The sequence below is a fragment of the Corvus brachyrhynchos genome, unplaced genomic scaffold (assembly GCF_000691975.1).
Source record: "Corvus brachyrhynchos isolate BGI_N302 unplaced genomic scaffold, ASM69197v1 scaffold17, whole genome shotgun sequence".
Taxonomy (NCBI): Eukaryota; Metazoa; Chordata; class Aves; order Passeriformes; family Corvidae; genus Corvus; species Corvus brachyrhynchos.
The window spans coordinates 2,689,309-2,714,655 of NW_008240046.1; the positions used below are offsets into that span (position 1 = coordinate 2,689,309).

General features: G+C 38.6%; 1 protein-coding gene across 9 annotated transcripts in view; it reads left to right on the forward strand.

Annotated features, from left to right (window-relative positions):
* TBC1D1 (TBC1 domain family member 1) overlaps positions 1-25,347 on the forward strand; it is a 115,400-nt gene that overhangs the window by 83,454 nt on the left and 6,599 nt on the right. For all 9 annotated transcript variants that reach the window (XM_017744568.1, XM_017744567.1, XM_017744573.1 and 6 more), the window contains 5 exons: positions 10,101-10,286; positions 14,378-14,539; positions 16,375-16,533; positions 21,592-21,836; positions 22,278-22,437. In XM_017744568.1, the coding sequence (XP_017600057.1) occupies positions 10,101-10,286; positions 14,378-14,539; positions 16,375-16,533; positions 21,592-21,836; positions 22,278-22,437 (912 nt within the window). The remainder of the gene's footprint in view (positions 1-10,100; positions 10,287-14,377; positions 14,540-16,374; positions 16,534-21,591; positions 21,837-22,277; positions 22,438-25,347) is intronic.

Sequence of the window (25,347 nt, forward strand, 5' to 3'; positions counted from 1 at the left end):
AGGAATTACATTTCTTTTATGATCTCAGTTGAATTCTGTAGTGCATACTTTGTCCTCATGTATGCTGCTCCAGTGTGTGACATTTGCCACTTGAGTCATAATTATCCACTGTTGCCATAATTATTTTGTGAAATTCTGTAGAGCTGAAGAACCACAGACTAGAAGAAAATCACTGCACATAAGCATGCAGGTGCATCATTTTGTGCATTCACTTTATGTAAGCCAGATTGTACAGAACATGCTGGGGCCAAGAATGCCTGAGAAAATCCTCTGGCTCACTAAAGTTTGAATTTCACAGCATGAGCTTTGTAAGCTATAACTTCTGACTTACCTCTAAGGCCATTGTATCAGAAATAAGAGAAAGTGTAAGGAAACAGAAAGGAACAGTACCTTATAGTAAATGTAGTAAAAAGCAACCATCCTAGTGTCACTGAGATACTTTTCTTTCATCTTGAAGTGAGACCTTGGTTAACTGGAGTAGGCACGTAACAGAAGTGTTTCTGTCATTAATGTACTGCTTGCAATGCAATTTGACTGACAGTGAGGTAAGCTGCATATGGGCACAGATGCCTCTCAAATTTAGTGTACTTCAAAGTGAAGTGATCTCAGGAGCATGTTGTGTAAACATACATGTGAAATGCTCTCTTGTACTTAAAGGCATGTGAAGGGCTGTTCTATGAAACTACTGTTTTTACAGGTTTGATGCATCTCTCTGTGACTGGAAATGGTCTTACTTGTTTTTGAAAGCCACAAAACCTTCCCATACTAAAATCCACCTAAATGAAATCCACCTAAATTGCCTACCCAAGCATTTCCTCTGAGACATAATAGCTGCAAGATACAATCTTAACAACCTACAGCTGGGTAAGCAGAATAGTCAGAGAAACAAGAGTGGCCAAAATGGAAAACAGGATGTGCTATTAATAGGAGCAGCAATTTAAAATATTTGGCCTTTTTCTTCATTAATTTTCTTTTTTTGTATTTGTTTCACTGTACATAATTTATGAACAGAAGAAAACTCAGAGTCAGCACGGTTTTTTTAAATACTTAAAGCAAATACTGGGTTATTCTGTTTGGACTTCTATGCATCTCCTGGAACATTTCTGGCAGTGAAGGATACTCACTTGTTATCCAGTCTCTGTAGCCTTAAAGAGAGCTACTGTACAGCTGGTCTTACACTGGACTCACCACCACAGTTAATTAAGTAACCCCTCTAGTTCCAAATTAATTGTGATAATAGTAAATACCTATCATTCATCATCTTGTTTTTCTGTCATGATCTGTGTTTTTTTAAGTCTTTTTCACTCTTTTTAGACTGATTTCCTCTAATTTGTACAAACAGCTGATGTATCACCAAAAGATCAATTTCAGCCAAATTGGACAGAGGGCAAAGAAGGTTTTAAAGATAACATGGTTTGTCGTGTTCTGCAAAAGTAAGCATGAAGGGAGGGAAATAAGGGAACTTCTGTGATTTATTGGATTCCCTTTATAGACGCAGACTCCACTGACCAATTTCTCCCTTCAGGTGTTGTGACCAATGCCCTACTCCAGGGTACTCTGCAGGAGAGGAGTAAGGAAAAAGCTGGGGAAGGGGTGTGTTTAAAAGCTAGTAAGTCAGTCAGCCAAGAGACCCAGATCTCTGTGACTTAGAGATGATACAGTTTTTTAAGTTTAGCCTAGGCTGCTTTACTAAACTTTGTATTAAAGGTAAAATCCACCAGGGTGCCTGAACTGTGCATTGTTTTGACCACATGTGGGCAGGCATTGTCAACAAAATGGAACTGCTCTGTGGCTGTAATTTCTCTTGTGTTGTAATGAGTAAATTGCACAGAAGAATGTACAAGCTATCACAAGAACCAGAGACAACTGTAAGCTTTATATTCACAGAAAAACCTAGGCTCTGACATTTGTGATTACATTTGTATAGGCAGGTGGTGAGCTGAATCTCAAGATTAATCATGTTCATTGCTTCTCTGTGTGGTTAACACAGCAGGATATGAAGGCATATTTACTGAAAGTTTTAAAAAAATAAAGAAACTCCAGAAAACTGGTACATAGCTTTTGCAGAAATTTTGATCTTACTCTTTTGAGGTAATGAGCTTCATAAAAGTCTATTATCCTGAGCTTCCGCATGAAGCTTGAGCAGCTTGAACAGCACTGAAGTCCCACTGTCTTGCACTTCTGAATCCTTTAATTCTTTAGGACGTGCTCATAAATAGCTTGAGTTAAACTTCATTTTCTGTAACTCGAGTGGAGCAAAATGCGTGCTGGCTCTGCCTTGGGAGTTGCATCATGAATTACCAGGCAGAGAGCAGTTTGTTTTGCAGACACTATTATTTAAAAGCAATGATTTATTATACATGAAGGAGGGTGTTCAGTCCTAAATCAGTAGAAGAAAAATACTGCAAATAGATATGCTGGAAAGCCATTTTTTCTTGCCAGTTGAGATTCTTGTCTTGCCTGATGATTGGACTAATGTAGCCATGCTCAGCAAGGCAAGCATGCTGAGACAACACGAAGCCTTGTAGAGAAACCATTACTTTTGGTTGTTGTGGAAGCAATGTCCCACATACACGCCCTTTTCCAGCCACCTCCTCCTGCTTGTTGGTCCTGCCACTTTCCCTTTCCCACACTGTTTTCCTCTGCTTCTGTACATAACTTTACCATGAAGCACATCAGAGATCTATTACGCAGTTTGCTGCCCGGCAGGAGAGCCAGGTGATCCCTGGTGAGCCTGAAAATGAGGCTGATCTCCAGTTTGTAGTTCTAGAAAGGATTTTCTGCATACCCATGCAGAAATGATCTGTAGAGACTTTTAATACTTTACAGCTGGTAGCTGGAGGATGGAGTGTTGAATTATGCTAGTTCCACTGTAGCAAGCTACGGTTCAAATTATCCAATTAGCCCCAACTCCTGCTGTCAGCAGCTTCCCCTGGAATGGTTGTGATGCTGCAAGTGGTGTGGAGCACCAGGGGGCAGCGTTTCTCTCACTGGCACCTTCAGACACAGTGTCTCATCCTCGGATATTTTTTCTGTTTATTTGTGGGAGTGTAATGAGTGTTGAATCCTGCAAAGTGGAGAGATGGAAAAAGGGAAGCAGAATCTCCTAACAAAATGGATCACACTTTGATCTGTTACAATACAATATTTTTTTGAAAGATGGTTTTCATTATTCTTTTTCTAAAGTTCTCTCTCCTACTCACTGTCTTAAACATTCTAAGTAATAAATGTGTTTCCTCAGCTATTTGATTTTTACCTTTATAACTCCCCACCCTACTTGCAGGCAGATATTCCTACTTCTGTAGCATCACTCAAGAGCCACTTTTTTTTTGCTGTGTAAATGGTTTAGGACTCTTTAGTTCTCTCTTCACTGGTAAAAAGGTGAAGAGAACATCAACTCAGTGATAATTTTAAACCAGTTGAAGTATGAACACACTCAAAGGCCTTAAATTTCAGTTGGATCAGTTTTCTAGTCCCACTCACAGTATTACACGAGCAGTAGAGCAGGCAGAGGCGAGTGTCTGGAAGGTGAGGGTTGGTGCCCTTAACCTGCTCAGAAGCAGAAAGTCCTTGACTCAGTGTAGACTGATCATGAAAGTTCACCTTGCACTGCAGTGCAACAAGATATTCACGTACATGTATTCAGCATCAATAAATCTCTGTGCAGTGGACAATTTTCATACAGTTTTCACATATTGACTGTTCAGAATTGGTCATAGTAGGAGAGCTGTTTTGCAGATTGTCAGAAACTCCCAGCACAGTCAAGTCAATTGCTGCATTTAAGGGGGATGTGGATAGTTTTTGAAGGAAGTAATGGGAAAATAGTGGTGCTTGTTGGAGCTTTCTTGGTGAGGGAGGTGTGTTGGAAGTAGACAACAAGATTTTTGTGAAAGCTGTGTCAGTTTTAGGTTGGAGAATGGGTGATTTGTTTTAAGGTGGGCAATTTGTGATGAAGTAACCTGTTGAGCAGTGAAAGAAATTGAAATTCAGAGGAGTGAAATGCTTGGTATCACTTAGAAGTACTCAGAAAATAAATCCAAATTTAAAAATCAACTACATTTTATTTTATAGCTTGACTTGCAGAAAAAAAAATGGTTTAGAAAGTACAAATATCTGTACAGGAAAATGAACTTGATTCATTAATTGAAATTATTTGGGTCTCTGTCTGAGGCAAACTGTTCAATCCTAAGTGCTAAAGAAAAGTTTGAAGAGCTGTTCTTCTTAAAATCAGCTGTAGTTAACACCTACCCATCTCTTTATGTTTTGTGGTGTGGACTATATCTCTTGATTATTTAAGCAAATTTTTTAAAAAATCATTTTGTAGTAGCGTTGCAAATACTATAAACTGTTGCTTTAGCATTCTGTGCTTAGAATGGTTATGGGGTAAATTATTTGTAATGTGTTTGCCAATACTGTGTTAGCGACAAAATTATTATTAATTAAAGCCAGTTGGTTATAATTGATTACTCAGTTCTGCCCCTTTCAGAGCAAATATGTGCTCTCAGTCTTGATTTCTGGCACAGGAGTTTGGCTAGTAAGTAACCAGTAAGTACACGATTAATGTTTGATGGCTTCTGTGCCCATTGAAATATCAGGGCATTCCTTTCTCGGGGATTGATAATATTAGGAAATGAGGTTAATTTGGTGGTAGTAAGTGCTTTCTAAGAAGTTCTTGGCTTTACAAGAAAAGCAAAGTCCAAAGCATCTTTCAGAGCTGATTGTAATCAACAGTGTTGAAATACACAATTTTTCAAGAATTCCTTATTCAGCCATTGCTTTAAGTTGTATGTCAGATTAGAACTTGTTCCTTCTTGTGATTCTGTATCTGAAGCTTTCTGATTACAGAAGGCTTCTGGTCATTTTACCACATCTGGTTTTGAAGTTAAATATTCCAGGCAGCTATGTAAAATAATAGGAATATTATATCTTTGGTTATAGAAGTTTGCATTCGTCTTTATTTCTGTGTGAAAGAAGGTGTTGCACTACCCAAATGGAAAATCTGAAGAGAACTAAGGATGTTGTTGATGTCTTTTCTTTTGGCAATTGAATCTTAAGTGACTGCGAAATTCTCTTGTTTGTTTACCAAGCTGAATTTTGTAAAGTTTAAATTGCAACAAAGAAAAATAACATAATGCAGTAAATAAAAGGCTTAATGGATTTTCTGTCCACATTCTTACCATATCTTGTCTGACTTTTTAACCCCAGAGCATGGATGCGACTGGTAAACACTGCATGTAGAGAGCCATGTGTAAACAATTCCTTAGTGCGGATGGTGTTAATGCGTTATTATTGAGCCTCCTCCCTACCAGCCCTTCCTTTCTACTTGAAGTGTTGGAGTTTCTAGTCAAAGATGAATCTTCTTGTCTTGGTTTTGATAGTTGAGGTTGGTTAGACTAAGTGCTTCTGAAAGAATGTTTTTTAAATTTATGCTTTTAGGTTGGTTCGTCATTTAAACCTTGTTTAATACTGAGGTGGATTGATTAGGAAAATATTTGATAAACTAATTTTTTCCTAGTCATTTACAAATGAAATATTCCTGTTTGTATCACTTCCGGTCAGATATTGTCTGTTTTAATTACTACTGCGGTCATTCACCAGCTTTCCACGTACAAACTTTCTTTAGTGTGGTCCCTGGTAGTAATATATCATGATACTTCCTTCCTAATCTTTTGTACTTTGTTTTTTGTGTCATCTTTCCACATAAGAGTTTTGTGTAATTCATTTGTTGATCCTTTTGGAGTGTAGGGATACTCTGCACCTTAAGGTTGAAGCTCGCCATGTAAAGCCAACAGTGAGTATAAAAGAACAAATCAGCTGTACAAATTCCATCTCAGCCCATTGTTCCTACTGGCCTTGTCCTTTGTTGGGTATTATAAGTGGTGGAAGCATAAGAGGAGTGCTTTTGAGGTACATATGGATGCACTAGAATATTTGAGCAACATTTCCATCTGGTTCATGAGCAGTGTCATCTACAGTTCAGTACTTTGCAAAAGTTCTCACAAGCCCAGGAAAGATGGTGGTTTTCCCAGTGAAGTGCAGTTTCTCAGAGAATGCTTGGATTTGACTCACAGACTTGTAAAATTTCATTGTGCAGAAGAATAGTTCTGAAGTGTAGTCCAAGAATGAACCTCAAATGGAAAACTACCATAAAATTACCATTGATCAAATATATTAATATTTATCGAGTCAACTTGCCAAATCCTGAACCTTAGAGAACAGAAGTGCGGTAGGCTTCTATGAGTAGCATGTATGGAGGGTAGAATTCTATATGGAAGCTGCCGGAAAGGAAGCAATATATCTGAAAGGAGTTGGGGTCAGGTCAAACGTGGAATAGGAGTCAACAAAAGCTGACTAAGTTGGCAGGTGAACAGGGAAGCAGTATTTCAGTGTGTGCTGAAGCATTCAGATCCTGTTTAAGTGCACTTACTAATCTCATAAAAGTTCTGAAGGCTGCACATTGTTCGTACTTTAACACATGGCAGTTTGGTTCAGTGGAATGGGAGCTCCCAGTTACATGCAGTTGAATTGCTCTTTCTCTGCTATCCTCCAGATCCCTGGTGCATAACAATGGAATACTCAGTTCCTTGTTACAGTATTTTTGCTCTTGTCTGTTCTGGATCTGGAAGCTGGGTGGCATGTCTCTTCATCACCTTGTATGTTCATGGACAGGGGTTAGTGCTGACTTACCAAATGTCTGAGTTTTTTATTTTGCTTTGAGGGATTGCCTTCACATTCCACCTTCCTCCCTCCCTTACCAGCCAAACAACTGATGCAACTCTGCAGACTTCCGACAGGCCACCTGAGCAGTTAAACAGGTTCGGTTTGCATTCTGCAAATCCTGCCTCATGCCAGTGTGCAGACAGGAAGGAAGGCAGCTTGTCAATGTGTTGCACTTTATCAGAGTGGACTTTAGACTTTCTGTTAAATGTCCACAAATGATAAGAAGCAGAAGAAAAAATAGAAAAGGAGCTGCCATTTGGAAGGCAAAATCAATCCTAGGACTCTTCACAGAAGCATTAGAGGTAGGGTTGATAATCATAATTGTTCAGCTTATATAATTTTGTAACCTTTCAGTTTTCTTTTATAGCCTTAAGCATGATTTCTTTTAATGAATACTGATTTTATCAGATTAATCAGCCACAGATGGGAAATTTTCAGCCTAAATGGAAGCAGGACCATGGTCTTCAGTAGTTAATGCTTTGCAGCAGTTCAGGTGTTGCCACAGTTTGATCACTGGAGGACGACAAGTGAGTAATGTCTCTGATAAACTTGTGAATTTGGTACTTGAAGACCAATCCCTAAAATTTGTCCTGAGGAAGCAGGATGTGTACACTAAAGACAGGAAGATTCTAGATGTTGAATGTGTTCATTCTTGCTTTAGGAATGCAACATGTTTAATCCATTTCCTTGCATGTGTTCTGCCAGCCTGGGGTTTTTTTGGCTTTAGGGCTTTTTTTGCAAGTAGGTAGCCATAAACTGTATCTGGACATAGTCTATTATTTTCTAACACACTAGTGCACATATACATACATAAAATCAGAATACACATCTGACTCTAAAAGAGATACATAAACCACTGGGAGGATGTAGAGAAGAGACTTGTTTGCCCCAAGATGTGCCTGCATTCTGTAGTGGATGCTGTGAGAATGGAACGTGAATGTAAGATGTGAATAGACCACAGACAGCGTACAGTAGATAAGGGGTTTCCTATCTGGATCACTTTTACTTTTTTGCATTGGTGTATGGTGACCATTTCTGTTGATTCCTCTTTCTTATGGTGTCAGTATTGTGTGCAGCCTTAGAGGAAATTAACAACTTCCCTTGAATATTCTCTTTTTATTTCTTTATTATTTTATTCAATCAAATGGAGTGAATTCTACCAGCATTATCCTTAACAGCATTTCCCTTTAAATATTTCTTAATATGCACTAAGGAAAATTGTGATAAAAGCTACTATATTTAGAAATTCTACACAAAAATGTACAGAACATTGTTGACAATATAGCATGTGCATCCAAACCAACAATTGCATCAAAACCAGCAATCAAAAATAATTTTCCTTTCATGGTCAGTACACGTTGAGAATTATTGACTGGGTGTGCCTTCTCTGCCTGCTGTCATTTGCCTGTATCTCTTTTATAATTGCAGATCTTAGCCCATTGAAGTCTTTCAGTTTACCTGTAAAGAAAAAAAATTAATGTTTCCCAGTTTCTTTTAATGAATACAATACAGTCTCTTCGTTGTATTGATACTTTTCATAACCAGCTGTATTTCTGAGTGCATCTGTTGGTTTTTTTACTTTCTTTACAACAAATGGTGATTGCCATTAAAGTGTCAAATATTTGACCATTGCTTAATTCTCATTCCCATGATGTTCATTGTTTTTTCAAATGCTGTAGATACCAGAAGTATGGGTATCCACACCTATATCCAGAGTGCAAGGTTGTAAAGGTTTAAATTGTTCTGCTAGCTGAATATGTTACATTTATTTTTATATGTATATTTTAGCCTTAGACTTTAACTGTGGTGGCAAGCAAATAAATGTATAAGGAAGCGGGTGGTATTTGGACCCACTCTACTTCTCTCTGACTCTTTGAGAGGAGAAGATTGACAGTGGCAAGACTTAGAAAAGCAGAAGTGAACAGCTGTGAACATTTCCATTCTTAGTCATCTGAGCTCAGTTGTGCGAGTGCCTTCGAACAAACAAGAAAAGAATAGCTGCGTACGAACTGCGTGAGTCGAAGTATAGTGACAGTCTGAGCAGAACTTGAAGGGGTGAAAACCTTCCTATTTTGTTAGTTTTGACAAGATGACATGATTTGTGTGTGTTTAATTAAAAATCTTTACCACCATGCTAGGCAATGATAAAGAAGGGGACCCCTGAGCTGCCATCAGAATAATTGCTTCAGGAATGCTCCTTCTGCAGGAGCTGTTTGAAATAGCACACACAGATGTACTTGTCCTTGGCTGGCGAGATTGCGAATGGATTTCATTGCACTAACTTTAGAGCGTTGTCTTGCATGTATAGGTCAGGGAGCCATTTCATAGCCATTCCAGTTGGGTGAAGAAGTGCTGTTGCGATGGCCTTCTGTGTGGGATTTGGTAGGAAGAGATTGGTTGTTTTGACCATTTTTTAAAGTTGGTGAATTGAGTAACTTTTCTTCTAGATACAGGTTATGTCAAAGACTACTGAGCCTCCAGAGAAGCTGTATAAAACAATAAAATTAAGTGATACTACAGCAGGTACTAAGAAAACAAAGTATAAGAGCTTGTGCTTCTTACATTGATTGCTTGTTTTAAAGTGATGTTATACACCCTTCCCTAAAAATAAATGATTTTTCAATTTGCCTGAGATTTATTTAATGTTCACTTTCTTTTGTAATGTTTTCAGTCTTAGAATTACCTTGCATGCTTGACAAAATGATATATTTTGTGGTAGGCCAGCTGAAGCCAAAAGAAAAAGTTCAGAAGGTTATGATATGGTTAAAAATGAGAAGTGAAAACAAACATGTCTTAAGTGCCTCTCTCTCTTTCCACCTATTTACTTTAAGAAATGGTAATCATCCCATTGTATGGCCTTAGGTGGTGGTTTGTTTGTGCAGCTAAGGGTGTGTATTCTCTTTGTTAAACACACTTTAGAGATTACTCTTCAAATTATGTGGGTGCTATATTTGATTTTATCTGCTACTTGAGTCATGCCACATTTCAGCTGTAGGTTATGTTTTTGTAATTTCTCAGACTTGCCTTTTCCTTTCAACTCTCTACATGTCAAGTTGTAATTAGCAAGATGTGGTCTTGGTGTGTGGTACAATGTTTTTACCAGGTTATAGAAAAAATTATTCTAGGCTTTAGCATGTATGATTATTATTGTGAAGCAGCTTGTAAGTCCGCTTGAAGCTGTCACTTAGGAAACCTTGCTTGGTATTGCTACTTCTTATCTATCTATCTATCTGTGTATCTAGATACAGATAGATATATGAGTTAGTGTATATATGCAGATGTGTGTGTGTTTGTATATATGTGCAGTCTTTCAGATTGTGTCCCTTCATTCACCTGTTCATGATATCCAAGTAGTTAACAACAGTCTCTCTTTTTTAAAGATTACTGTGAACTGGGAGATCTTCCACCCAGATCCCCATTGGAGCCAGTGTGTGAAGATGGCCCCTTTGGGCCAGTGAAAGAAGAAAGGAAACGGTCACCCCATGAGCTTCGTGAGCTGTGGAAGAAAGCCATTATTCAGCAGATACTGCTCCTCAGAATGGAGAAAGAAAACCAGAAGTTACAAGGTTGGTGGAGTTCTTGGGTACTACACCCTACTGCAGTACAAGTTCACCTTTTGGTTTTCTCTGTGGCTTTGGCAGTGGACTGCACCAAGCCTTAATGAAATGTTTTAGGAACGTACAGGTAAATCAAATTCGCAACATCTCCCTCAGCACTCATTAGTGTAGGTGACAATGGATGATAGTTTTTTCATTACTTCACCTTATTATTTGTTTACTTGATCTGAAGTGACACTCTTAGGTTTACCATGGCTGAGGTTTATGAGGCTTGTGCCAAGAAGCTCTTGCAAGGAATTCATCATGATCAGTATCGTGAACTGAATTCTTTTCTACATTCACATCCGCAGGTCCTTGTCTAAGTGTTGGTCGTTACAACGTTGTGTTTAGCCAGTCTTGAGGCTCAAAGGAAGTTCTGAAAGAGGTGGTTGTGGACTTGGAACTATGGGTGCCTGCAGTAGTACCCACACTGTGCAGGCAAGGTTTCTGTAGAGAAGTAATGACTTAGATCAGTCCAAAGGGTGATGAGAAGGAACTCGAGAAATTGTAATTTGCAATTATTCTCAACCACAATTTTTCTGTGAATGACTGAGCTGTGACAAATCCATTTTGGTGGCAATTTTTACATATAAAGAACAGCTGTTATGCAGAATCACAAGTGATTGCCTTTGAGAGCTGCTCCTTTGAAGATATGAATGATGAGGACAGAAATGTTTATCTGGGTGATTTTAGGTGTTCAGGAAGGGAGTAGGCACCTGAACCCTCAAAAGGGGAGGTACCTGGCATGAAAATGGCAATTCTTCATTTTCTTGTGTAAACTTGATGAAGGACTGACTTCCAAGAAGTGTGTAGAGAGAGGGCCCAGCTGTGTGAAAAGGTCAGTACACCAAACTTGAAATCCTTCTTTAAACTCAGGCTAAGACACGCGGCTGGAAAGACAAAACACCTCTTGAATATTGGATATGGCCTGCAAAAGCACTTGGCCCACCTGTAGGCTGTTTGCACCTGGCAGTATAGCTCTTCTGTTTCAACCCTATCTGAAGAACACCTGACACCCGAGTTTCCTAAGAACCCCACAGGTGACAAGCATGTTCCCAGCAATGTACTAGCTAATCCAGTAAAATAAAATATGGCTATGGATACCAAATATACAGAGTCCTTGGCCAGAGGCTGAGACCATCTGGAGAAGAGGTACTGAGAGAAATTATTTATACAATCTCTTCAAGCTTAGAACAGTGCTGTTATAAATGAGCTTCTGTAACGTTTTAATGGCATTTAGAAATAAATTTTCTCTGTATTGTGTATTTATACTCCTGATATTTTTTAAATTTCTCTTGTATTCAAATTATCTGAATCTACAGCCTGCAGTCAAATTTTGGCAAGTGCAGGTCATTAATATCCATACACATTTTAGTAAGTTTACCTAGGTGCTCCAATTTTGTCTCCCCAAAAGAAAAAATTGCAAAACCATCACAGATACATTAAGATGAGCATATCTAAAAAGCCAGTTAGTGAATGAATGAGGTGGGTGTTGGCAGAACTGAAGGCCCAGCTGTGCTGTACGCCCTGAAGGGTGAGGAAGTTGTCCTAGGTAGCTGCTGCATGAAGAGCTCAGATGGTGAGACAATACTTGAAAACAACAGATGACTGTGCTGCAGCGAGCACAGCATCTTTACTAGTTGCGCTTATGTGTGATATTGGGAATTATTTAGAATTATGTAGATACTGACACTGGGTAGTGTCAGTATCTAAATAAGCTTGTTGATAAAGGCATATTCTCACCTCAGTCTTCACACGTCACATTTTTGCACATAGCATACGAAGACTGAATATAAAGCAGAAAAGTCTGAGAAGTTGCCAAGCACCAGAAAACATTTGTTTGCGGAAGATGAAACATTGAAAGATTTCTCTGAGTTCGTTTTCAATTAGGCTGAAATTTAAATGCCCTTTTTTTAAGTTATATTCATACAATACCACCTGTGTTTTGCGGGTTTTTAATACTCTGATTTATAAATATGTTGGTTTTGACCTGACAAAGATGTGAGAGGTTGAAAAATAGTTTAGATGGACTGAATCACTTTCAGTGTGGATAGGCAGCTATAATTGTATTTCATGGATCTGTAGTTAATCACTGAATTAAAAATTAAATACTCTGAGATCCGAATCTTGCAAACACTTAGGTAATCTCATAACTCACATGAATAACCTCATTGAATAAAGTCATTCACATATGAAAGCAACTACAGGATGAGGAGGTGTACTTCCCAGATATAAACAGTTCTTTTCTTTCTCAGTTTCTAAAATCTAGAAGCTTGTGTAGTCAGTGGGAGTACAGGACAAGATAACCCTTTGTGACTCCCAGAATTCAATAATCTAAAAAACCTTAATTGCAGATACAGCTCTCAGAACAAGTTGAGTTTAGTGTCTTGATAGTGTCATTATGAAATGTAAATTTCAGGCAGTCTTTAACTGTTTAGTAAATTTATATAAAGGAGTTGAAAATACAAATAATAGAGAGTTAAACTATCAAAAGATAATATAATAACATTTTAACATAGATTGTCTCAAGACTGAAATGGATAGGAGTGATTCTGTGAATTCATAAGTGAAATCCTCCAAAGTAGCAGCAGGCTTATGATATATGGCAGAATGTCCTCAAAATATGAGTATCTTGTTACCATTACAGTAATGCATCATCACAACAAAGAAGTACTGACATCATGGCAAATTAATTAATAAACATGATCACTTTATGATACACTATTTCAAAAATTGCGTTATTTGTAGGAGAATTATTTTTTAATTTTTGTTTAATACTGTAGAACCTTTCCAGACTTCTACATATTTTGAACTTTTGCTCTGCTCATTTTTTGCAAGTAGAGAGCTGCTCTTGTCCTGGAACTAGGTGCATTGAGTACTCAGCCACATTACAGCCTAGTTAAAAAATTGAAACCTATTTTGTTAATTTCTCCATAAATTTCCCACTGTTTATGTCTCTCCTTAGTGCTCTCTTTTTAGCTTAGTCTTGGATTCCTTATAGCATTTTCTTTCATCATTTCATCCTTGTAGGAATAAATGACTGACATATTTGTGTCTCATCTGAACTACACCTCTTTTTCTCCTCTTCTACTTTTTCAGTCTTGTTACCTGCACAAATCCATCTACTGGCACAAAACATGCTTTATTATTTAGTTTACATGATTACCATTAATAAATCCTGTTTTCCAGGCACATTATAGTACTAAAATGCCCCCACAGAAAAAAAAAATTTAAAAGCTTTACCAAGACTCCCTTTGAAGTTCTCACTCCACTTCTAAACTTTGGAATTACACTCAGCTGCAGAATTGTTTTCATTTCTGCCATGGTTTTTTGATGCTTTCCCAGCTATTGTTTAAAATTTTTTTTAATCCCTTATAGATAACACATGAAGATACAGTGCAATATTCTCATAAATTGTAATGTGGGAAAACCACCAGTACAACAGTGAATCTCTGCTCCAGGAGCTGTGATGATCTAAACTGTCATATTTAAGACTGAGTTATGCATTGACCTTAGTTCCTATTTATTCATTGGGGACTTCAGGAGAGTCGCACACAAATGTAGTGCTTATAGCCCTATTTGCGTCCAGGGCTCTGGAATTTTCTATACTTGAGCTTTCCTTTTTATGTAATCTGTAAATCTGTGAATGATCACCTTTAAAGTAATTTTTTTACTTTGTCATTACTATTATGGAAATGTATGCATAACAGATGACTAAATTGGGTTTGTGTTTTTATTTGCTGAAGGTCTTCTGCACTGAAGAGCTGGGAAAATGAAAATTCCTGTTATGAAAATCTTATGTTTATTTCATTAGTCATCATCTCTCATGTTTCTTCATATTTAGGAGTTGACTAGCAGTAGGGAATTTAATTTACCTGGCCAAACATAATTAATATTGCATGTAATATCTTTAAAAACCAAACAAACCAATCCAACCCCACAATCACTAATGTTTAAATACATAATGTTTCAGGTGGATTGGATGATGAAGTTGTAAGTTAAATTAATCCATTTTACAAATAGTAAACAATATTAACTGCTACATTCATATCACTTTTTAGCATCTGAAAACAATTTGCAGAACAGACGTCTGAAACTTGACTACGAAGAAATCACACCATGCTTAAAAGATGTAACTTTGATTTGGGAAAAAATGTTGAGTACACCTGGAAGGTCAAAGATTAAATTTGATGTGGAAAAAATACACTCTGCTGTTGGGCAAGGTAAACACGGTTTGGTTTTTTGAGTTGTCGAAATGCATGTAAATAGTATCAGAAAAGGAATAGTGTGGCCACTTAATCACTCCTTATAACCAGATTCTCTCTAGTGCTGTTCTCAGGCTGCTGACCAAACAAGTAACAACTTTTGGTACCATCATGGTCATGCAAATGCAAGTACCAGTCCCTTTCAGTGGTAGCTGCAGTTGTATACTGGAGCTATAACATACATTTTTGAGTAACATCTGCCCTTACAGGAGAGTTGTATGCTACCTCAGTGTATTACAATTGTTGCAATCTGATTTTATAAATTAAAAGTTACAATTAAAGAAAAAAAGCTTGGATAATGCAAATAAATGACTGTGTGAATAACTGAAGAAGCCCTGCATTGTTTTCTGGAAATTCTCTGTTCCAGCCTGTGTATTGTGTCTGTGCACAAACAGTAGGCATGGGTATCTCTGCAGAACTGCCTTTTCTCTGAGTTCAAGAACACTTTATCGCTGCAAACACCACTTACAGTCTTCCTCGCAACTGCAGGGCTGAGCAACCATCCCTATCTCCACTGCACCAAAAGTAATATAACCTAAGGATGTTTATTAAATATTCTAAGAAATGGGGCTATTACTCAATATTACATTTGCCATGATTGGACCCAAAGGCCTTAGGCTGAGCGCTGTATGGAGCCGATGGTGAAGATGGCTACTCCAAGGAGCTTTTTATAGTTCTATAAAAAGCTTTCCAACATGTAAAGAAAGTGCCAAGATTTAACCACTGTCAGAAGTTCAATATTTAAATATTGCACCAGACTATGTGCAATTATACCAGCAAGTTAAACCAAAGTGCCCATTTAAAATGACTGGATAAGTCTAGATTTCTAACAATATCAAATCCTAATATGTTTTGTTATCTTTCCTTGTAAGTTGTATGCTTGAGCAAGTCTTGATTTCTCCTGTGGTTATTGTCCTCCATATGTTACGTGTATACCAAAAGAAAAAAAACAGTCCTAAAAACGTCAAGCTGTGAGTTACTTCAAACTGTAATATCTGGTTCCAGTGCACTATGGATTAGACAGAATACTTTCCCAAGTGAAAGTGCATTGATTTCTTGTGGAGAGGATTTAATAGTGAGTGAGAGCCTTGTGCTGAATTAATTATACTCTCAGAGCTTTACATACAGTTTAAAAATGAAGGCTATCATTACTTATGTGAAATAGTTAAGTAGCATCCTCCCTCTTTACAGAGAAATAAATTCAAGTTTTAAAACATTTTAATGTGTACCAGTCATTAAGCAAGCTGATAGCAAAACTAGAAATACAATACTTGCCCGCTGATTATCTGCTTTGTGTTGTAGTCTCTATATCACATCTCATTTGTACTTATTTATATTTTTGGTACGTGTGCATCCCACCTTCCTAAAACATACTCGTAACAACAAAGTCCATGCTATGTTGAAACTGTCAATTAGTTCTATTGCAGTGCTTTATTGTGTACTTTGCATGGAAAAATGGGAGATAAACATACAACTTTTCAGAGACAAGTATTGCAATTCTTGATGCCTGTTCTAGTGCTTCTCAGACTAGATGTAAGCATTAATCTTAGGCAGCTCATGGTGTTTCTTTCTGCCTTAAATCTCTCCTGTTATGGTGCTGATGTCTTTTATTGGTTGAGGAAGTAAAAGCCTTGTAGTTTATCTACTTCTGTGGTCCACTGGAGGTAACCAATAGGGATCTGCCTGCCTGTGTAGCAGATAGGGATCTTCAGTTCCTCAGTCCTGTTAGCTCAACTATAGCAGAACCCTCAGTAGGAGTACAAATTACTGGTTTAATTGCTTTCTCTACTCAGGAGTACCACGTCACCACCGTGGGGAGATATGGAAGTTTCTAGCAGAGCAATACCATCTGAAACATCAGTTTCCAAGTAAACAACAACCAAAGGACACACCTTATAAAGAACTCCTAAAACAACTAACTTCCCAACAGCATGCAATTCTTATTGACCTAGGTAAGTACAGTAGTGGTCTGAAATTAAAACAAGGGGTTTATGATCTCTGTAAGATACCTAAAGAAGGTAACACACAAAAAGCCTTTCACTGTTTAATAGTAGGTTGTTGGTAAGAACTGCTTTTAATCTGGTGTGAGAAACCAGGAGCTGATGCTTTTCCAAGAGGATCACAGCTCTTGTGTGTGGGATAATCCCACACTGAACTCAGTATTCATTATGTTCTTTCCTAATAAAGGCAAAGAATCAATGTCTTCCAGAGCACAGCACTGGCAGTTTGGTTCTGAGGAGCTGTGTGGGGCAATTTAAGAAGTGCATTATCACTACATTTGATTAAAAGAATTTGCAATGAAAAACTCCATCAAAGGAAATTATGCACTGCAAGTAACCAAATGTCATATGAAGGAATGCTAAAAATTTATGGAAAAAGTTGTACTTGGTCTGATCTGAATGATTATTACCCTTTGCGTTATTTTCTCTTACATCTTTTCTGTAAAGCAGTAGTACAGAATTATCCCATCATAATTCTGCTCTTTATAACTACTCAAACAGTATTTAAGCATTTTTCACTGCTAATGAATGTACCCCCTTTCTTACCTGATGAGGAAGGATTACCTATACCCAGGGCTGTCTGGGAGCACACATTTATTATTTTATTAAAGACTCAACATGCTGACTGTCTTCAGTGGGTACTAAACTGTGAGAAGATTTGCTGAGTTTAGATGGTGACTTAAGCTTTAGATGACAAAGAGGGTATTTTCTCTGTTTCTGCAACACTTAGTAAAGTGAGTCAAAATACCAGAGCAGTGCATAGAAAATACATAGGAATGAGAAGGAACAGGTGTGTTCCTGCAGAAAGTGGCATGACCGCAGGTGGGAAAGGGTGGTGGTGGATGTCACCTTCACTTTCCCCTACTTGGCAGACCTGCCTGCTTTCAGCTTGGCACTGGGAAAGTAACAGGCCAAGGAGCCTTAATGCCAGCTGGGAATAGGCAGTGGATGTGTGCAAATTGTTTCCCTTCACACTTTTCACACCAGATCTAGGAACTCCCCATGACTGAGCAGTGCCAGACAACAATCTTTTGTGTTTGAGAGAGACATTTACATGCAGCCAGAGATCATTTGCTAGCAAATACCTATTGTTCCACCACAGCTGGTATTGGTAGCCCTGGCAGTGAAGGGTGGGACGCTGAAGTGGTTCAGTAAGAGGCAAACAGTTTTGTGCTGGGTCAATTAATTGAGCACCTTCAGCAGAGGGATGGTGCTGGGATGACTCCTGGACAGTAGGGAGCACTATCAGTCTGAGCTTGGTTGTCTCACATAGCAGACTGGGGCTTACTGGCTTGGCAAGCTGTTTATGTTTTCTGCCTGGTTCTGCGCACAAATACTTTCTCATCTTAGCCACGTGTTCTTCTCGTAGAAACAAATGACTGCATGTGTTGGCAAATTGGTAACTTCGTGGTGGTTTTCAAGCAAGGTGTTGTTTTTGCCAGGGTGCTATTTGCCAGCCCATTAGCTGAGGGAGGGATTGGGTCCTGTCATAACCATAAGATGAATTAGGAAGCTGAAGACTTCCTAGTGATTCACATTGAAATAGAGCTGTGCTGCACGGTAACCGACAGCATAACTGGATAGGCAGCTAGAAGGAATTTGCATGTTCTGCCTTGCATTCCTTCAGGCTATCAGAAGCATTTTCTTAAAAATCTTTAAGAATCCTTCTGAAAGCATGCACTTATACCTTGAAAGAAAAAAACTATGTTCTTGCAACATGTGGTTGTAATACCTAAAAACCTTTCCCAAATTAGGCTAAATAGGTCTTGTTGATACAGTATGAGCCAAAGCTGTAATAGCATTGCTTGCACTTAGTTGAATTGATGCATCCTCAGATGTAAATAGTGCTTCCTGAGATTGACGCCAGCAGTGTGCATGTGGATGCAGGGCTAAGGTATAGCAGCTGCTTTGCTGGCCCAGTTTACATGTCACAGTGCTATCAGTGTAGGAAACCATCCATCACTGGGTGTTTGCTGAACATGGTATAAAATTATGTTTCGTTTTATTGCATCTAAAAAAATTAAGTAGTAGGTACTTACTCTCACGTTCTGGGCCTCTAGAGGTATCACAGTTCATTTAGAGTCTCTTTTCAGCAGGGCCAGAGACCTTTGCTCCAAAATAAAGGCTAAAATTCTTAGTTAACTCAGAGCACCCAGAAACACATCAGCTTGTGAGTTTAGCAGTTCTTCTCCTCCTCCATTTACTGCTTTTTAGAACTTCTTCGCATTTTTATTCTTGCTGAGTTTGTAACTCTTTTTCATGACTTACGTGAAATGAGCTTTGCTGGCTGAGTGAGGCAGTGCAGGTCTGCCTTTAGACTGTGCTGTAGAAGCTTGTCCTTCAAGCAAAGGAATGCAAGCTTCTTCTCATTTGAAAGCTAGAAATACTTCTTCTGTAACATTCAACTCTGACACCCTGGCCAGGGAGACCTACTCAGGACTGAGTGCCATGTCCCATGTGACAGGCTACAGCAGCTACCAGATGGCGGAAGGACTCTACCCCGGGCTTTGTCTTGAAACAGGAGTTCTGATATTATCTGGCAGCACAGCAGCATTCCAGAAGCTAAAGGGTGGGGTGGTATTTAACAAGTGGGCAACCAGAAAACAAGCTCCACTTAATACTAGAACAAAAGAGGTATTCAAATTTCAAAATACCTCTGTTGAGGTATTTCAGAGGAAGTTTGATAGGGGGAGGGTTTTTTCCTAAAAGTGAAAAATTTGCCTTTGGAAGATTTTTTTTTTAAAAATCTGTAAAGGTTAAAGGTTAAGTCTTTAATGTCTTTGTTCACAGAATCAGAGTGGTTGAGATTGGAAAGGAGCTCTTGAGATCATCTAGTCCAAATACCCCTTGCTCAAAGCAAGATCTGCCCAGGCTGCCTAGGATCATGTTTGCTCAGATTTTGAGTATGTCCATAGATGGAGACTTCACAACCTCTTTGGGCAGCCTGTGCCAATGTCTATCCACCTTTATAATTTAAAAAAAAAAAAAAAAGGTGGAATTTACTGTTTTTCAATTTGTGCCCACTGCCTCTTGTTGTCAGGGAGCACTACTGGGAAGAGCCTAGTTCCTTCTTCTTCATTCCCTTCCACTGGGTATTTGTGCATCCCCCTGAGCCTTTCCTTCTCCAGGCTGAACAGTCCCAGTTCTCTCAACCTCTCTTCATAGAAGGGATGCTCCAGTCCCTCCATTATCCTAGTGGCCCTTTGCTGGACTCTCTCCAGTATGGGCATATCACTTTTGTAGTGGGAACAGAGAACTGGACACAGCAGTCCAGATGTGGCCTCACCAGTGCCGAGTAGAGGGGAAGGATCACCTGCCTCCAAATGCTGGCAGCACTCCCAATGCAGCCCAGGATACCATCAGCCTTCTTTTCTACAAGGGCAAATTGCTGGCCCGTGTTCAACCTGCTGACCACCAGGACCCTTGGGTCCTTTTCTGCAAAGCTGCTTTCTGGATGGGTGGCAAATGCTGGTGCATGCATTTGTTCCCTCCAGGTGCAGGATTTTTGCACTTAACTTTGTTGAACTTCATGAAGTTCCTGGCAGCTCATTTCACCAGCCTGTTGAAGTCCCTCTGAATGGTAGCAAGTGTATCTCTTAACTACTCCCAGTTTTCTATCATCTTCAAACTTGCTGAGGGTGTGCTCTGCCCCATTGCCCAGGTCAATTAGTGACCCTCCCTAATAAGGGATCAGCTGGAACAAAGGCTCCAGGCACCCTGTCATCAAGGGCAACTGACAAAGGTTGGTTAGCATCAGCCTTACCAGCACCAGCCTTACCAGCCAGCAGCAGTACCCTCACATTTGCAGGAGTCCCCTGCTGATCCTGGACAAAGTCTCCATATGCTCATAGCTCTAGGAAACAAAGCCCAGAAATGGCTGCACAAAGGGCTGTGTCTGTTGGCTGCCTCCATGAGCTGTGCTCTCACATAATATGTATATAGCATATATCGTAGCTTATATATAGCTACACAATTCTTGGTATGGTACAGGCTGCAGAAAAAAAAAAAAAAGGCAAACTGAGTTTTTACTCACTGAGTAAATGTTGTGGGTCAAACTGATTGTGTAAGTTACCTGGTTGGTTTGGTTTGTTTTTAGGACACCAAGTGCTGTATGAAAATTTACAGATAAGCCAGTCTGGGGTGAAAGCCATCATCTTGTTCTAGAACTGGAGGACTAGAAATGGCTCTGTTGTGCTCTTACAGCTCTACAATTAGTATAGTTTACCTTAGGCTGGGATTTATAGAGACATGAGGAATAGAGACAAAGCCCATTGCTAGCAAGAGAAAATTTTGCTCTGACATCTGAGTCCCACTCTCCAAGCACTTGTCATTTGTGTTGGTGTTCATGGGCAGAACAACCAACCCCATGTAAAAGGGGATTTTTCTATCATGTTGGTGAAATGGATCAGCGCATGCAAAAGTCTGAGCTTCATGGTGCAGGAAAGGAGGAAGGACCCATAAGACTTCTAGGGACCAAGGCAAGGAGAGATGTGACAAGAGACACACTTACATGAAAAAGACAAAAAGAAAAAGTAAAGGGAAGGGGGCTCAACCCAAGTAGATCAGATGTTCTAAGTCTGTGCCTGGATCCTAATAGTTGTTTAAAAGCTAACACTTTTTAATCAAGAAAGAACTGGGTGACTCATCAAGCCACTGAATCAAGTCTGTCACTATTACAGACGACCAGGTCCTACAAGCGCTTTAATAAACTGGTCAGGGACCAGTCTTAAGAACCAGGTATTCAGCTGTTCCAAACAACAGGTCTTCCCCACCCCCTGACAGTTTCTAAATTAACTTCACAATGACTGTAACAACACAGTGGTAGAGTGGAAGAGTCAATTGCTTTGTATCATTAACTTTCTTATGGTCTTCCTGTGGGTTGGCTCAAAATCTACTTCTCAAAAGAATCCACATTCTTGAAAGACTCTTTAATTTGACAGTGTGACAAGGGTTGGAGAGTTTTGTTGTTTATTTTTTACTTTAGGTCACTAACTTCAGCTGTTTTCACAGGGCGCACATTTCCGACACATCCATACTTCTCAGCACAGCTGGGAGCTGGGCAGCTGTCACTCTACAATATTTTGAAAGCCTATTCACTTCTGGACCAGGAAGTAGGATATTGCCAGGGCCTTAGTTTTGTAGCAGGAGTTCTACTACTTCACATGAGTGAAGAAGATGCTTTTAAAATGCTGAAGTTTCTCATGTTTGACATGGGCCTGAGAAAACAGTATCGTCCTGACATGACAATTTTACAGGTATGATTTCATTTTTTTTAAGTAAAGGATGCTGCTGCTAAATAATAATAATGCAATACAGCTAGCATTGTCAAAACCTAAACTTAAATTGAGTTCTCAAAAATAGGGAAGAATAATCTAGGAAAAGAATACATCATCTTAAATGCACTATTTTCAAATCAAAATACTTCTGGGGAAACTACAGAAACCATAAATAGGAAGACTTCTGTTGTGTTCAAATGAGGTTCAAATGATCCTGCAAATGAGCCTGTTGTAGGCTCACAGGTGACCCATCCTGTGTCTTTTAGGTGGCTTCCGAGTATTTCTTGTTTTCACACAATTTTATCCCAACATCAATTGACAAATATCTTTCTCTGTTTCTGATAAGTATGAAGCATGGACTTTGCTATTATGAATGTCAAAACATGTTGATCTTTAGTCTCTTGCTCTTATTCCATGCAGATCCAGATGTACCAATTGTCTCGACTTCTTCATGACTACCATCGAGATCTCTATAACCACCTGGAGGAACATGAGATTGGCCCCAGCCTCTATGCTGCTCCCTGGTTTCTCACCATGTTTGCCTCCCAGTTTCCCCTTGGATTTGTATCCAGAGTGTTTGGTAATTCTTCATAAAACTTGTCTCTGTTCTTTCTGAAGTCTTATATTTGGAATCTTGTTATTAGGAACAGCATTACTATCCAATCTGTTTCAGACACCCAGGAGAAGTATTTTGCTTACTGTGAGCAGAAGAAAAACAACAGATATCATCCTATGGAGTGTGCAGTATTTCAGTAAAACTGGAAGAGAGAGGAGAAAAGTAAACAACAGTCCCTAATGTCTTTTCATCCTTATTGTTACCCCACCTTGTAACCACTTTTAGAGAGGATGTAAAATTTGATGCCATGAAGGCAGGCATTGTGTTATAACAATGACACTCCAACACCAACAATTAATTACTTTCAAGCTGAAAAGAGATGTAACAAAGGCATCATCTGAGAAATATATCCATTTACTCCACTGTCATAATTTCCAGCAGTCATTATCATCATTTCTAGCAGTGTCAGCAGAAAATTAGCTTGAGGGGTATGTTTTAAAGCACACACAGAGATGGCCTTTGCAGTGTAAATGCAAATTGCAGAAATATAAGATGTTTAAACTAGTGTTTCTTATCCTGACAATTTTAGTTCCAAAAATGTTTGGAATCATTGGGGATTTCGTTTCTAAAGTCACTTCTGTTGCCTATTTTTAAAATCTCCAGAAGCTCTCTTTTTAAATTAAATTCCAGTTAAGAATTTACCTTGATGCTATCTTCTGGATGTATATTTCATAGATTGTTTGGTGTTTGAGAAGATGCTTTGTTTCCTTTTCAGTTGTTTGTTTTTCAACTTCATTATGTGGTACTGGATTGTCCATAATGAGCGGGGTGGACTGGAGCTTTCTCCCCAGTTCTTCTCTTCTAATGAGAAGCCAGTTTCATTTTCTTTAGTCAGTCTCATTTAAGAGATGCAATGAAGAAATTATTTATTAGCACATTAATATTGACACTTTCCTGACTTAAAAACAATATGGTCCTGTCTACCACAAATAGGAATATAGAGCTCAAGAAGAACCAACAAGAATCCTGGCTGGTTTCTGTTTAAGGGCATGCTAAAAGTAATGCTAGAAAAATTCCCAGTGAAAAGGATGGTGTGTAGAGTAGAACTATATGTCCCATGATTAACATCCAAACTCTAGGGAAAACAGCATGCTTTTTTCCTGGAAGGTTAATGTACATCAGCAAGTATGTAGCTGACAGTAATAATCTGTAGGAATCAAATGAAGTGCTGTATACAAGTGTCATATTCTGAGTTTATAATCAGTTCATCTTTTTGTTATTCTTAATCTTTCATAGTATTGTACATGGTAAGAAGTGTCTTTGAATGGGACAATTGACTGCAGTGAGGTTATAAAAGTGCCTTGTGTATTCAGTATGTTTGGATTTCTGCCTTAATAGACAGATTAGTACTTTATCTGTCATTGGAGGATTGTAGGGCTTTAGAAAACAAAGGCTTTGCATTAGAATAGAAGGTACAGATACGTGGTCTTCACACGTCTGATTTTACATCAAGAAGAGAAAAGCATGTGTGAAAGAAGCTGTTGCCTCTTAAAAACCTCTGATGTTTTTTAGGGAGAAAGTTCAACGTGACCAACACTTGCAGTTTTTAATGTTTCAAAGTATTTAGTAATTTCCTTAAAACAGTATTTACTGGAGCTATGTAGGATGAGAACACTGGACATTTATTTACATTAGAAAGTAAAATCTCATCCTCACCCATACTAAAGACTCTGAAACACAACTTTGAACAAAAAATATTTGAGCTGTCACTCTGCCGTTGGCTGTCATTAGCAGCATGGCAAGTTAGGATCCAGTAATTTTTGACCTATGTCTTCACACACTTTTGCAGAATATACATATATAGGTTTTCCTTGCTCACTTATAAGAACCCTTGGGAGGAAAGAACGTTGATGCTGAAGTAAGTGATGTATAGGTTACTAACAGTCTGAGATTGCACTGCCATTTTCTAATACTATCTCTCAACCCTTGGTGTTTGAAACTAGCCCACTCCTATTTAATGATACAATTGTTACAGACCATTCCTTTGGATTTCCATAGAGTGTGCTTTTTGCAGGCGTCTGACAGGCAATATGTAAAAGAAGTGGGTTAGACTGTTTTATGAATCAAGTAACAAAACTCCTTTTAAGTTTTTATTTATCTGTCCAAACTTTCAACACTTCTCCTGAGCAGGAACTGATGAAAGTACGGGGTTAAGAAAGATGTGTTCTTTAGTACCCCTGCTTACTTATTAATAGAGGAGAATTGATAGAATAGTGTTTATTTTGTTTCAAGATTGTAGATAAAGCTTAATTTTTTTTAATCCTATAGGCTGCCAGTCATGATGACATTAATTTGGGTACCTTCACTGTATTGTTGTTGGCTGGCATCCCACTTAACATGAAGCATGGGGAGTGGATAACAAACAGGTCTTTGTTAAGTACTTGCTGTTTTACATGAGAGGGGTTTCAGCCATGTTTTAGTAGCTCAGTCATACAGACATTCATTCACAACTTTTAGGTCACCTTGAGTTAATCTGCATGTCATTAAGGGGCAGGTGCTGAATCATAAAAACTCTTTCTTTTTAGCTCTGCTTTTTTCACTTTGTTTCCTAGCTGATCTTCAGTATTTCCTGTCCTAATATAGAGCTTTCCCTATGAATCATTTTCCCATAGTTTTGAGTTTCAATAGAGAATTGAGGCAGATGCCTGCTCTGTTACCACTTTTTAATCATTTCTGCCATTGGAGTTCACATTCAGCTCAACACAGAGCTGAAAAATGTTACACCTCTTTTGGGACAAACGGTGACAAAGTGTGAGGTTTATGGTTAGTTTTTACTTGTGCTTTTCTTTCTTGGAGAGAGTGAAATGAGTTATGGCTTCAACATTGCAAGCTAGAGTGTTCAAGAGGGGAATTTCATTATGATACAAATTTGGA